The 15,227-nt window shown below is 41.4% G+C and overlaps 1 protein-coding gene across 1 annotated transcript in view; it reads left to right on the top strand.

The window, feature by feature from the left end:
* Positions 1–15,227, top strand: part of MPP7 (MAGUK p55 scaffold protein 7) — a 162,389-nt gene that overhangs the window by 38,797 nt on the left and 108,365 nt on the right. Inside the window, exons 5-6 of the mRNA XM_068127153.2 lie at positions 3,014–3,094; positions 3,382–3,516. Of these exons, the coding sequence (XP_067983254.1) occupies positions 3,014–3,094; positions 3,382–3,516 (216 nt within the window). The remainder of the gene's footprint in view (positions 1–3,013; positions 3,095–3,381; positions 3,517–15,227) is intronic.

Genomic DNA, 15,227 nt, shown 5'->3' with positions numbered 1-15,227 from the left:
GTCAGACAGCATTACAGGCCTGATAAAAGTCCAGTGAGACTGGTTTGATTTCCTTTGTGAGATTCAGGGCATGCATCCATTGCAGGGACAATGGACAAGCAAAATTGGTGGTCAGTGATCGGGAAGTTTGAAAACAGGAATGGTCCTAGCTACTTCTACTGCTGCTACTTTACGGGTCAGTTAAAGAAAGTTTTGGTCAACGTCCTTAATGAACTGGCTGGCGAGGCTTCAGAGTCCCCAGGAGCTGATACCATCATGTCCAGTAATTTGAAGGATTTTCTTTTTGGACAGTAAAATTGCATTGTTTTGGTGTGGATTGTTACCCAAGGTGAAATATGGATTCATCACTTTGATTCAGAATCTCAAAAGCAGTCCCTTCAGTGGAAGTATACCAGGTATCAACCTTAAAAATATTCAAATCAAAAAGGTCAGTGGGAAAGGTGATGGCTTGGATTATCTATTTATTCGGCACGTTGTTGAATATAATCCAAGGAGGAATTTATTCGGATCTTCTTGATTGGCATTGAGAAGAGATTGAATCGCAATGTCATGGACAACTGAGAGGTGCAGTTATCATGCTACAAGACAATGCTCCTGTTAACACTTCCCAAGTGGCGAATGCCACTCTGCAGTGCTGTGGATTTTAATTGTTGCCACATTTGCCTTATTTGCCTGATTTAGAACCATCACACATCTTTCTTCCTCCAAATGTGAAGGAATATCTAAAATAAAACATTTTGAGTGTGATGAAGAGATCATTTTTGCTGTTAACTGACTATAGGATATGGTCTGGTGGTGGGGAGTGGGAGATTGGGAAGGGGTTTTGGGAGGTTGGGGGGGGGGGGGGGGGAGGGGGAATGTGTATATATATATATATATATTGTTACGGTCCGCGGATTAGGATGTTATTTTTACCGAGCGGAGGTATAACCGCGGCCGAACTGTTCTTCCCCGATTTACCCAAACGTTGGCCATATCGCGCCACCGCTATTCAATCGGGAAAACTCTAAAGCGAACCGAATGAAAAGAGGAAGAAGACGTACAGAAGAGTAACTGGGTTTATTATTATTTACACACATAAGCAAAAAGAAAGCAGTCACGTTTATTTACAGGGGACATGAGACGCAGGTGACACAGTGCAAATTACTAGCTTATACTGACTTAGTTTACTACCCAGGACAGAACAAACAAAACAAACTCACGTAGGCAAAATGGGGAACTTGCAGGCAGGAATGGCTGGAAAGGATGAGCAGTGGGATCACAGGGCACAGCGAGCGGGTCCACTCCGGGTGGGAAGCGGGGGGGGGGGGGGGGGGGGGGGGGCGGCGGCTCCTTGTATATTCCGCTTTACAGCGCACACCGTCAGGGCTTCACGCGGCTGGTTGAAACGGGGCTGCACTCCTCTGCTGTATCTCTCGTGTAGCTTGCTTCGTAAAAGCTCCTCGGCTTTCTCTTGGACCCTTCCTTTTCGTGTACCTCTCCACGCAGCTCAGCTCAGCCTTTCTCTCACTTCTCTCCAGCCCATCTCCTTGGGGGACACCCCGCGGCGGGTTATATAGGCCCCGCCCCTCAACCTTTGCGAACCTCCCCCAAACGCTCTTCCTCCGCCCTCTCAAACCAAACCCCTCGTGCTCGGTTGGTTGTTCGGGGCTGGCTCACTCCTCCCCTCTATGACGAGGTGGAGACACGCCCTTCTTTCCCAACCCTGCCTCGTGGCCAATGGTGGTTGAAGAAAACCGCCCAAAATGCAGTTGGCCATTGAAATGAAATGAAAGGGGATCTACTCTTATTTCACTTGGTGCAATGGAGTATTTAAATTAATGGGAGACACAGCCTTACCCTAAGACACATAATAAGATATAAGCTACTGAACAAGGGTTTTATCATGTCCTGCAATGTGGTGTTTATGGAATAACTACCGAGACGCCCTTTGACCTTCACACTACGGAGGTATTTACAAGGAATCATTACATTTTACAGAGGGTGATATTTACAACAATTTACTATACAATACAACACAATAAAAAAAACCACAATCCTCATATCTGCAACAATATATATCATATATATATATATCATATATATATCATATATATATATATATCATATATATATAACATATATATATATCATATATATATATATCATATATATATATATCATATATATATCATATATATATATATCATATATATATATATATCATATATATATATCATATATATATATATATATATATATATATATATATATATATCATATATATATATATATATATATATATCATATATATATATATATATATATATATATATATATATATATATATATATATATATATATATATATGTATATATATATATATATCCTGCTAGTGTGAATGTGAATATATATATATATATATATATATATTCACATTCCCACTAAAAACCACCGTTTAGGTTTTCTGAGGAGATTTAGGTTTAGGTTAAAAACCACTAGCAGGATTTATTTCCTGTTTATTAAAAATTGATGAGTTAATCTCCAATGCACTTCTACATATACTTGCATACATATACTTACACTCATCCGGGGTCTGCCGAGCAGGCCATTATAAAGCTCGCTGTGATAAGTGTGGAAAATTTCTGAGGAGATCCCGAAGACTCAATGGCTTAGTGGGCTGTCACCGCATAAGTGATGAGGTCCTTGGTTCGAGTCCCGGGTTGTCAGAATTTTGTCACACTAGCCCCACGCAGGATTTATTTCCTGTTTATTTTTATTTTTTAAATGTGTATATATATTTCAAGCCACTGGTATGACTCGGGTGGGGTTTGATTGACCCGCAGACCTCCCAAATTTGGGGCAGATGCTCTGACCATTACACCACCAAGTCTGGTTAAAACATGTTGCATGTCTTCATACAGCTTTGTTTGCTTTATTATTTTGCATACTTAGGGACAATTAATTAAACAAAACCTGTTGCTGATAGAAGTTGCGATTGTTTTTACTTCACTGACGATGCTTTTTGTCTCAGTTGCTGGAGGAACTGCAAAGTGCGCAAACCAACGGCGAATCAAGAGAGCTCTTGGAGCTCCTGGCCAAACCTCATGTTCAGGTACATTCTCTAAAAGTCCAAATTGTCCGAGGTTTGTGTGACAAATAATTGATGCATCTGGAAAGTATTTTGAACCCAACAAGCCCACTTTGCCTTTTTTTCACCCTGCACATCATATTAACTTGTCAATATTTGCTGAGACACTATGTTGTCCCAATCTAGCTTCTCAATGCACCTGGACATTAGTAATGGACAGTGGAACTCTTTAGAAAAAAAAAAAAAAAAAATAGGCAGATACCTGGGTTTTAAAAATTCTGTTTAAATGCTTTATGTTACCTCTTTGGCAGGCATTGTTGTCCACACATGACACTGTGGCTCGCAAGGACTTTTTGCCAACATTGCCACCTCTTCCCAACAATTTTGAGGATGATGATGAAGAGTCTGTGAAGATTGTTCATCTCGTAAAGAACAAGGAGCCCTTGGTGAGGATCGTTTCGAGTATCTTCAGGGGCCTTTTGCACATTGCATTTGCAGTCGTGGCCAAAAATGTTGGCACCCTTGCACTTTTTTCAAATAACTCACAATTTTCTCGAAAAATAAGTTGAAATTAACAAAAGTATTTGATCTCCACAATTCTTTATTACTTGCTGGAAAAGATTCCGGCAAGTATGTTGATCTGTTCGTTACTTGCCGGAAAAGATTCCGGCAAGTATGTTGATCTGTTCGTTTGTTTGTTACTTGCCGGAAAAATTTTTCCGGCAAGTATGTTGATCTGTTCGTTTGTTACTTGCCGGAAAAATTTCCGGCAAGTATGTTGATCTGTTCGTTTGTTTGTCTGTTTGTCTGTTTGTCTGTTTGTCTGTCTGTCTGTTTGCAGCACTGCGTCTACACCGTTGCACGTAGAATCGCCAAACTTTGCACACATATTGGTCTTGCCCTGGAATAGACTGTGCCCAATTGATGACGTCATCGGTGACGTGGTTCGGCCGCCATCTTGGAAAAACCGAAAAACTTTGCACCTCTATATCTCCGAAAGTACTGAACAGAAAAAATTGAGACATGGCTCATTGTAAAGAACTCTCCATGGGGAATAAAATATGTTAATGATGACGTCATCAGTCACGTGGTCGGCCACCATCTTGGAAAAACAGCAAAACTTTGCACCACTATATCTCCAAAAGTGCTGAACAGAAAAAATTGAGACATGGCTCATTGTAAAGAACTCTCCATGGGGAATAAAATATGTTAATGATGACGTCATCAGTCACGTGGTCGGCCGCCATCTTGGAAAAACGGCAAAACTTTGCACCACTATATTTCCAAAAGTGCTGAACAGAAAAAATTGAGACATGGCTCATTGTAAAGAACTCTCCATGGGGAATAAAATATGTTAATGATGACGTCGTATGTCACATGGTTCGGCCGCCATCTTGGGAAAAAATTGCACCTCCATATCTGAAAGTGCTGAATAGAAAAAATTGAGACATGGCTCGTTGTAAAGAACTCTCCATGGGGAATAAAATATGTTAATGATGACATCATCGGTCACGTGTTTCGGCCGCCATATTTGTCCTAAATGGCCGATTAAAAAAGTACATTCCGGCAAGTCCTCGGTCTCTGACCGATTTTTCATCTGTCTGTCTGTCTGTCTGTCTGTTTGTCTGTCTGTTTGCAGCACTGCGTCTACACTGTTGCACGTAGAATCGCCAAACTTTGCACACATATTGGTCTTGCCCTGGAATAGACTGTGCCCAATTGATGACGTCATCGGTCACGTGGTTCGGCCGCCATCTTGGAAAAACCGAAAAACCTTGCACCTCCATATCTCCGAAAGTACTGAACAGGAAAAATTGAGACATGGCTCATTGTAAAGAACTCTCCATGGGGAATACAATATGTTAATGATGACGTCATCAGTCACGTGGTTCGGCCGCCATCTTGGAAAAACCGAAAAAATTTGCACCGCGACATCTCCGAAAGAACTGAACAGAAAAAATTGAGACATGGCTCATTGTAAAGAACTCTATGGGGAATAAAATATGTTAATGATGACGTCATCAGTCACGTGGTCGGCCGCCATCTTGGAAAAACGGCAAAACTTTGCACCACTATATCTCCAAAAGTGCTGAACAGAAAAAATTGAGACATGGCTCATTGTAAAGAACTCTCCATGGGGAATAAAATATGTTAATGATGATGTCATATGTCACGTGGTCGGCCGCCATCTTGGAAAAACGGCAAAACTTTGCACCACTATATCTCCAAAAGTGCTGAACAGACAAAATTGAGACATGGCTCATTGGAAAGAACTCTCCACGGGGAATAAAATATGTTAATGATGTCATATGTCACGTGGTCGGCCGCCATCTTGGAAAAACGGCAAAACTTTGCACCACTATATCTCCAAAAGTGCTGAACAGAAAAAATTGAGACATGGCTCATTGTGAAGAACTCTCCATGTGGAATAAAATATGTAAATGATGACGTCATCAGTCAAGTGGTTGGCCGCCATCTTGGAAAAACGGAAAAAATTTTCACCTCCATATCTCCGAAAGTGCTGAATAGAAAAAATTGAGACATGGCTCATTGGAAAGAACTCTCCAGGGGGAATAAAATATGTTAATGATGACGTCATCAGTCACGTCGTTCTGCTGCCATCTTGGAAAATTCGAAAAATTTTGCACCTCCATATCTCCGAAGGTGCTGAATAGAAAAAATTGAGACATGGCTCATTGGAAAGAACTCTCCATGGGGAACAAAATATGTTAATTATGACGTCATCGGTCACGTGGTTCGGCCGCCATCTTGGAAAATCCGAAAAACGTTGCACCTCTATCTCCAAAAGTTCTGAACAGAAAAAATTGAGACATGGCTCATTGTAAAGAACTCTCCATGGGGAGTAAAATATGTTAATGATGACGTCATATGTCACGTGGTCGGCCGACATCTTGGAAAAACGGCAAAATTTTGCACCACTATATCTCCAAATGTGCTGAACAGAAAAAATTGAGACATGGCTCATTGTAAAGAACTCTCCATGGGGAATAAAATATGTTAATAATGACGTCATAGGTCACGTGGTTCGGCCGCCATCTTGGAAAAAGCGTAAAACCTAGCACCTCCATATCTCTGAAAGTGCTGAATAGAAAAAATTGAGACATGACTCATTGTAAAGAACTCTCCATGGGGAATAAAATATGTTAATAATGACGTCATCGGTCACGTGGTTTAGCCGCCATCTTGGAAAAACCTAGCACCTCCAGATCTCCAAAAGTGCTGAATAGAAAAAATTGAGACATGGCTCATTGTAAAGAACTCTCCATGGGGAATCAAATATGGTAATGATGACGTCATCAGTCACGTGGTTCGGCCGCCATCTTGGAAAAACCGAAAAATTTTGCACCACTATAGCTCCAAAATTGCTCAACAGAAAAAATTGAGACATGGCTCATTGTAAAGAACTCTCCATGGGGAATCAAATATGGTAATAATGACGTCATCGGTCACGTGGTTTAGCCGCCATCTTGGAAAAACCTAGCACCTCCAGATCTCCAAAAGTGCTGAATAGAAAAAATTGAGACATGGCTCATTGTAAAGAACTCTCCATGGGGAATAAAATATGTTAATGATGACGTCATCGTTCACAGTGTTTCCGCCGCCATATTTGTCCTAAATGGCCGATAAAAAGTAAATTCCGGCAAGTCCTCGGTCTCTGACCGATTTTTCATTTGTCTGTCTGTCTGTTTGTCTGTCTGTTTGCAGCACTGCGTCTACACCGTTGCACGTAGAATTGCCAAACTTTGCACACTTATTGGTCTTGACCTGGAATAGACTGTGCCCAATTGATGACGTCATCGGTGACGTGGTTCGGCCGCCATCTTGGAAAAACCGAAAACCTTTGCACCTCTATATCTCCGAAAGTACTGAACAGAAAAAATTGAGACATGGCTCATTGTAAAGAACTCTCCATGGGGAATAAAATATGTAAATGATGACGTCATCAGTCACGTGGTTCGGTCGCCATCTTGGAAAAACGGCAAAACGTTGCGCCACTATATCTCCAAAAGTGCTGAACAGAAAAAATTGAGACATGGCTCATTGTAAAGAACTCTCCATGGGGAATAAAATATGTTAATGATGACGTCATATGTCACGTGGTCGGCCGCCATCTTGGAAAAACGGCAAAACTTTGCACCACTATATCTCCAAAAGTGCTGAACAGAAAAAATTGAGACATGGCTCATTGTAAAGAACTCTCCATGGGGAATAAAATATGTTAATGATGACGTCATCAGTCACGTGGTCGGCCGCCATCTTGGAAAAACGGCAAAACTTTGCACCACGAAATCTCCAAAAGTGCTGAACAGAAAAAATTGAGACATGGCTCATTGTAAAGAACTCTCCATGGGGAATAAAATATGTTAATGATGATGTCATATGTCACGTGGTCGGCCACCATCTTGGAAAAACGGCAAAACTTTGCACCACTATATCTCCAAAAGTGCTGAACAGAAAAAATTTTGACATGGCTCATTGTAAAGAACTCTCCATGGGGAATAAAATTTGTTAATGATGACGTCATATGTCACGTGGTTCGGCCGCCATCTTGGAAAAACCGAAAAATTTTGCACCTCCATATCTCTGAATGTGCTGAATAGAAAAAATTGAGACATGGCTCATTGTAAAGAACTCTCCATGGGGAATAAAATATGTTAATGATGACGTCATATGTCACGTGGTCGGCCGCCATCTTGGAAAAACGGCAAAACTTTGCACCACTATATCTCCAAAAGTGCTGAACAGAAAAAATTGAGACATGGCTCATTGTGAAGAACTCTCCATGGGGAATAAAACATGTTAATGATGACGTCATCCGTCACGTGGTTCGGCCGCCATCTTGGAAAAACCGAAAAATTTGCACCTCCATATCTCTGAAAGTACTGAACAGAAAAAATTGAGACATGGCTCATTGTAAAGAACTCTCCATGGGGAACAAAATATGTTAATGATGACGTCATCAGTCACGTGGTTCGGCCGCCATCTTGGAAAAACGGCAAAAAATTGCACCACAATATCTCCAAAAGTGCTGAACAGAAAAAATTGAGACATGGCTCATTGTAAAGAACACTCCATGGAGAATAAAATATGTTAATGATGACGTCATATGTCACGTGGTCGGCCGCCATCTTGGAAAAACCGAAAAAATTTGCACCACTATATCTCCAAAAGTGCTGAACAGAAAAAATTGAGACATGGCTCATTGTAAAGAACTCTCCATGGGGAATAAAATATGTTAATGATGACGTCATATGTCACGTGGTCGGCCGCCATCTTGGAAAAACGGAAAAATTTTGCACCGCTATATCTCCGAAAGTACAGAACAGAAAAAATTGAGACATGGCTCATTGTAAAGAACTATCCATGGGGAATAAAATATGTTAATGATGACATCAGTCACGTGGTCGGCCGCCATCTTGGAAAAACGGCAAAACTTTGCACCACCATATCTCCAAAAGTGCTGAACAGAAAAAATTGAGACATGGCTTATTGTAGAGAACTCTCCATGGGGAATAAAATATGTTAATGATGTCATATGCCACGTGGTCGGCCGCCATCTTGGAAAAACGGCAAAATTTTGCACCACTATATCTCCAAAAGTGCTGAACAGAAAAAATTGAGACATGGCTCATTGTAAAGAACTCTCCATGGGGAATAAAATATGTTAATGACGACGTCATATGTCACGTGGTGCGGCCGCCATTTTGGAACAACCGAAAAATTTTGCACATCCATATCTCTGAAAGTGCTGAATAGAAAAAATTGAGACATGGCTCATTGTAAAGAACTCTCCATGGGGAATAAAATATGTTAATGATGACGTCATCGGTCACGTGGTTCGACCACCATATTTGTCCTCAATGGCTAATAAAAAAGTAAATTCCGGCAAGTCCTCGGTCTCTGACCGATTTTTCATCTGTTTGTCTGTCTGTCTGTTTGTCTGTTTGCAGCACTGCGTCTACACCGTTGCACGGAGAATCGCCAAACTTTGCACACATATTGGTCTTGCCCTGGAATAGACTGTGCCCAATTGATGACGTCATCGGTGACGTGGTTCGGCCGCCATCTTGGAAAAACCGAAAAACTTTGCACCTCTATATCTCCGAAAGTACTGTACAGATAAAATTGAGACATGGCTCATTGTAAAGAACTCTCCATGGGGAATAAAATATGTTAATGATGACGTCATATGTCACGTGGTCGGCCGCCATCTTGGAAACACGGCAAAAATTTGCACCACTATATCTCCAAAAGTGCTGAACAGAAAAAATTGAGACATGGCTCATTGTAAAGAACTCTCCATGGGGAATAAAATATGTTAATGATGACGTCATCAGTCACGTGGTCGGCCGCCATCTTGGAAAAACCGAAAAACTTAGCACCTCCATATCTCCAAAAGTGCTGAACAGAAAAAATTGAGACATGACTCATTGTAAAGAACTCTCCATGGGGAATAAAATATGTTAATGATGACGTCATCAGTCACGTGGTCGGCTGCCATCTTGGAAAAACGGCAAAACTTTGCACCACTATATCTCCAAAAGTGCTGAACAGAAAAAATTGAGACATGGCTCATTGTAAAGAACTCTCCATGGGGAATAAAATATGTTAATAATGACGTCATAGGTCACGTGGTTCGGCCGCCATCTTGGAAAAACCGAAAAACCTAGCACCTCCATATATCTGAAAGTGCTGAATAGAAAAAATTGAGCCATAACTCATTGTAAAGAACTCTCCATGGGGAATAAAATATGTTAATGATGACGTCATCGGTCACGTGGTTTAGCCGCCATCTTGGAAAAACCGAAACACCTCCATATCTCCGAAAGTGCTGAATAGAAAAAATTGAGACATGGCTCATTGTAAAGAACTCTCCATGGGGAATAAAATATGTTAATGATGACGTCATCGGTCACGTGGTTCAGCCGCCATTTTGGAAAAACCGAAAAACTTAGCACCTCCATATCTCCGAAAGTCCTGAATAGAAAAAAATTGAGGCATGGCTCATTGTAAAGAAATCTCCATGTGGAATAAAATATGTTAATGATGACGTCATCGGTCACGTGGTTCGGCCGTCATCTTGGAAAAACCGAAAAACGTTGCACCTCCACATCTCCGAAAGTGCTGAATAGAAAAAATTGAGACATGGCTCATTGAAAAGAACTCTCCATGGGGAATAAAATATGTTTATGATGACGTCATCGTTCACGTGTTTCGGCCGCCATATTTGTCCAAAATGGCCGATAAAAAGTACATCCCGGCAAGTCCTCGGTCTCTGACCGATCTGTTCGTTTGTTACTTGCCGGAAAAATTTTCCGGCAAGTATGTTTATCTGTTCGTTTGTTACTTGCCGGAAAAATTTTCCGGCAAGTATGTTGATCTGTTCGTTTGTTACTTGCCGGAAAAAATTCCGGCAAGTATGTTGATCTGTTCGTTTGTCTGTCTGTTTGCAGCACTACGTCTACACCGTTGCACGTAGAATCGCCAAACTTTGCACACATATTGGTCTTGCCCTGGAATAGACTGTGCCCAATTGATAACGTCATCGGTCACGTGGTTCGGCCGCCATCTTGGAAAAACCCAAAAACTTTGCACCTCTATATCTCCGAAAGTACTGAACAGAAAAATTGAGACATGGCTCATTGTAAAGAACTCTCCATGGGGAATAAAATATGTTAATGATGACGTCATATGTCACGTGGTCGGCCGCCATCTTGGAAAAACGGCAAAACTTTGCACCACTATATCTCCAAAAGTGCTGAACAGAAAAAATCGAGACATGGCTCATTGTAAAGAACTCTCAATGGGGAATAAAATATGTTAATGATGACGTCATATGTCACGTGGTTCGGCCGCCATCTTGGAAAAACCGAAAAATTATGCACCAGCATATCTCTGAAAGTGCTGAATAGAAAAAAATGAGACATGGCTCATTGTAAAGAACTCTCCATGGGGAATAAAATATGTTAATGATGCCATCGGTCACGTGGTTCGGCCGCCATATTTGTTCAAAATGGCCGATTAAAAAGTACATTCCGGCAAGTCCTCGGTCTCTGACCGATTTTTCATTTGTCTGTTTGTTACTTGCCGGAAAAATTTTCCGGCAAGTATGTTGATCTGTTCGTTTGTCTGTTTGTCTGTTTGTCTGTTTGTCTGTTTGCAGCACTGCGTCTACACCGTTGCACGGAGAATCGCCAAACTTTGCACACATATTGGTCTTGCCCTGGAATAGACTGTGCCCAATTGATGACGTCATCGGTGACGTGGTTCGGCCGCCATCTTGGAAAAACCGAAAAACTTTGCACCTCTATATCTCCGAAAGTACTGTACAGAAAAAATTGAGACATGGCTCATTGTAAAGAACTCTCCATGGGGAATAAAATATGTTTATGATGACGTCATATGTCACGTGGTCGGCCGCCATCTTGGAAAAACGGCAAAACTTTGCACCGCTATATCTCCAAAAGTGCTGAACAGAAAAAATTGAGACATGGCTCATTGTAAAGAACTCTCCATGGGTAATAAAATATGTTAATGATGACGTCATCAGTCACGTGGTTCGGCCGCCATCTTGGAAAATGGCAAAATTTTGCACCACTATATCTCCAAAAGTGCTGAACAGAAAAAATTGAGCTCATTGTAAAGAACTCTCCATGGGGAATAAAATGTTAGTGATGACGTCATTGGTCACGTGGTTCGGCCGCCATCTTGGAAAAAGTTTGCAACTCTATATCTCCGAAAGTGCTGAACAGAAAAAATTGAGACATGGCTCATTGTAAAGAACTCTCCATGGGGAATAAAATATGTTAATGATGACGTCATCAGTTACGTAGTTCGGCCGCCATCTTGGAAAAACCGAAAAACCTACCACCTCCATATCTCACAAAGTGCTGAATAGAAAAAATTGAGATGTGACTCATTGTAAAGAACTCTCCATGGGGAATAAAATATGTTAATGATGACGTCATAGGTAACGTGGTTCGGCCGCCATCTTGGAAAAACCGAAAAACGTTGCACCTCCATATCTCCAAAAATGCTCAATATAAAAAATTGAGACATGGCTCATTGTAAAGAACTCTCCATGGGGAATAAAATATGTTCATGATGACATCATCGGTCACGTGGTTCGGCCGCCATATTTGTCCTAAATGGCCGATAAAAAAGTAAATTCCGGCAAGTCCTCGGTCTCTGACCGATTTTTCATTACTTGCCGGAAAATTTTTTCCGGCAAGTATGTTGATCTGTTCGTTTGTCTGTCTGTTTGTCTGTCTGTCTGTCTGTCTGTCTGTCTGTTTGCAGCACTGCGTCTACACCGTTGCACGGCGAATCGCCAAACTTTGCACACATATTGGTCTTGCCCTGGAATAGACTATGCCCAATTGATGACGTCATCGGTGACGTGGTTCGGCCGCCATCTTGGAAAAACTGAAAAACCTTGCACCTCTATATCTCCGAAAGTACTGAACAGAAAAAATTGAGACATGGCTCATTGTAAAGAACTCTCCATGGGGAATAAAATATGTAAATGATGACGTCATCAGTCACGTGGTTCGGTCGCCATCTTGGAAAAACGGCAAAACGTTGCGCCACTATATCTCCAAAAGTGCTGAACAGAAAAAATTGAGACATGGCTCATTGTAAAGAACTCTCCATGGGGAATAAAATATGTTAATGATGACGTCATATGTCACGTGGTCGGCCGCCATCTTGGAAAAACGGCAAAACTTTGCACCACTATATCTCCAAAAGTGCTGAACAGAAAAAATTGAGACATGGCTCATTGTAAAGAACTCTCCATGGGGAATAAAATATGTTAATGATGACGTCATCAGTCGCGTGGTCGGCCGCCATCTTGGAAAAACCGAAAAACCTAGCACCTCCATATCTCCGAAAGTGCTGAATAGAAAAAATTGAGACATGGCTCATTGTCAAGAACTCTCCATGTGGAATAAAATATGTTAATGATGACGTCATCGGTCACGTGGTGCGGCCGCCATCTTGGAAAAACGGGAAAAAAATTCACCTCCATATCTCCGAAAGTGCTGAATAGAAAAAATTGAGACATGGCTCATTGGAAAGAACTCTCCAGGGGGAATAAAATAAGTTAATGATGACGTCATCGGTCACGTGGTTCGGCCGCCATCTTGGAAAATCCGAAAAACGTTGCACCTCTATCTCCAAAAGTGCTGAACAGAAAAAATTGAGACATGGCTCATTGGAAAGAACTCTCCAGGGGGAATAAAATATGTTAATGATGTCGTCATCGGTCACGTGGTTCGGCCGCCATCTTGGAAAATCCGAAAAACGTTGCACCTCTATCTCCAAAAGTGCTGAACAGAAAAAATTGAGACATGGCTCATTGTAAAGAACTCTCCGTGGGGAATAAAATATGTTAATGATGATGTCATCGGTCAGGTGGTTCAGCCGCCATATTTGTCCTAAATGGCCGATAAAAAAGTAAATTCCGGCAAGTCCTCGGTCTCTGACCGATTTTTCATCTGTTTGTCTGTTTGTCTGTTTGTCTGTTTGCAGCACTGCGTCTACACCGTTGCACGTAGAATCGCCAAACTTAGCACACATATTGGTCTTGCCCTCTAATATACTGTGCCCAAATGATGACGTCATCGGTCACGTGGTTCGGCCGCCATCTTGGAAAAACCGAAAAAATTTGCACCTCGATATCTCAAAGTGCTGAACAGAAAAAATTGAGACATGGCTCATTGTGAAGAACTCTCCATGGGGAATAAAAGATGTTAATGATGACGTCATCAGTCGCGTGGTTCGGCCGCCATCTTGGAAAAACCGAAAAAATTTGCACCTCCATATCTCCAAAAGTACTGAACCAAAAAAATTGAGACATGGCTCATTGTAAAGAACTCTCCATGGGGAATCAAATATGTTAATGATGACGTCATCAGTCACGTGGTTCGGCCGCCATCTTGGAAAAACTTTGCACCTCTATATCTCCGAAAGTGCTGAACAGAAAAAATTGAGACATGGCTCATTGTAAAGAACTCTCCATGGGGAATAAAATATGTAAATGATGATGTCATATGTCACGTGGTCGGCCGCCATCTTGGAAAAACGGCAAAAAATTTGCACCACTATATCTCCAAAAGTGCTGAACAGAAAAAATTGAGACATGGCTCATTGTAAAGAACTCTCCATGGGGAATAAAATTTGTTAATGATGACGTCATATGTCACGTGGTTCGGCCGCCATCTTGGAAAAACCTAAAAACTTTGCACCTCCATATCTCTGAAAGTACTGAATAGAAAAAATTGAGACATGGCTCTTTGTAAAGAACTCTTGATGGGGAATAAAATATGTTAATGATGACGTCATCAGTTACGTAGTTCGGCCGCCATCTTGGAAAAACCGAAAAACCTACCACCTCCATATCTCCCAAAGTGCTAAATAGAAAAAATTGAGACGTGACTCATTGTAAAGAACTCTCCATGGGGAATAAAATATGTTAATGATGGCGTCATAGGTCACGTGGTTCGGCCGCCATCTTGGAAAAACCGAAAAACGTTGCACCTCCATATCTCCAAAAATGCTCAATATAAAAAATTGAGACATGGCTCATTGTAAAGAACTCTCCATGGGGAATAAAATATGTTCATGATGACATCATCGGTCACGTGGTTCGGCCGCCATATTTGTCCTAAATGGCCGATAAAAAAGTAAATTCCGGCAAGTCCTCGGTCTCTGACCGATTTTTCATCTGTTTGTCTGTCTGTTTGTCTGTCTGTCTGTTTGCAGCACTGCGTCTACACCGTTGCACGTATAATCGCCAAACTTTGCACACATATTGGTCTTGCCCTGGAATAGACTGTGCCCAATTGATGACGTCATCGGTGACGTGGTTCGGCCGCCATCTTGGAAAAACCGAAAAACCTTGCACCTCTATATCTCCGAAAGTACTGAACAGAAAAAATTGAGACATGGCTCATTGTAAAGAACTCTCCATGGGGAATAAAATATGTTAATGATGACGTCATATGTCACGTGGTCGGCCGCCATCTTGGAAAAACGGCAAAAAGTTGCGCCACTATATCTCCAAAAGTGCTGAACAGAAAAAATTGAGACATGGCTCATTGTAAAGAACTCTCCATGGGGAATAAAATATGTT

This window comes from Myxine glutinosa, chromosome 10 (genome assembly GCF_964187855.1).
Source record: "Myxine glutinosa chromosome 10, kmMyxGlut1.1, whole genome shotgun sequence".
Taxonomy (NCBI): Eukaryota; Metazoa; Chordata; class Myxini; order Myxiniformes; family Myxinidae; genus Myxine; species Myxine glutinosa.
The sequence above is the reverse complement of the archived record's forward strand: the minus strand, read 5'-3'. Positions and strand labels throughout refer to the sequence as shown.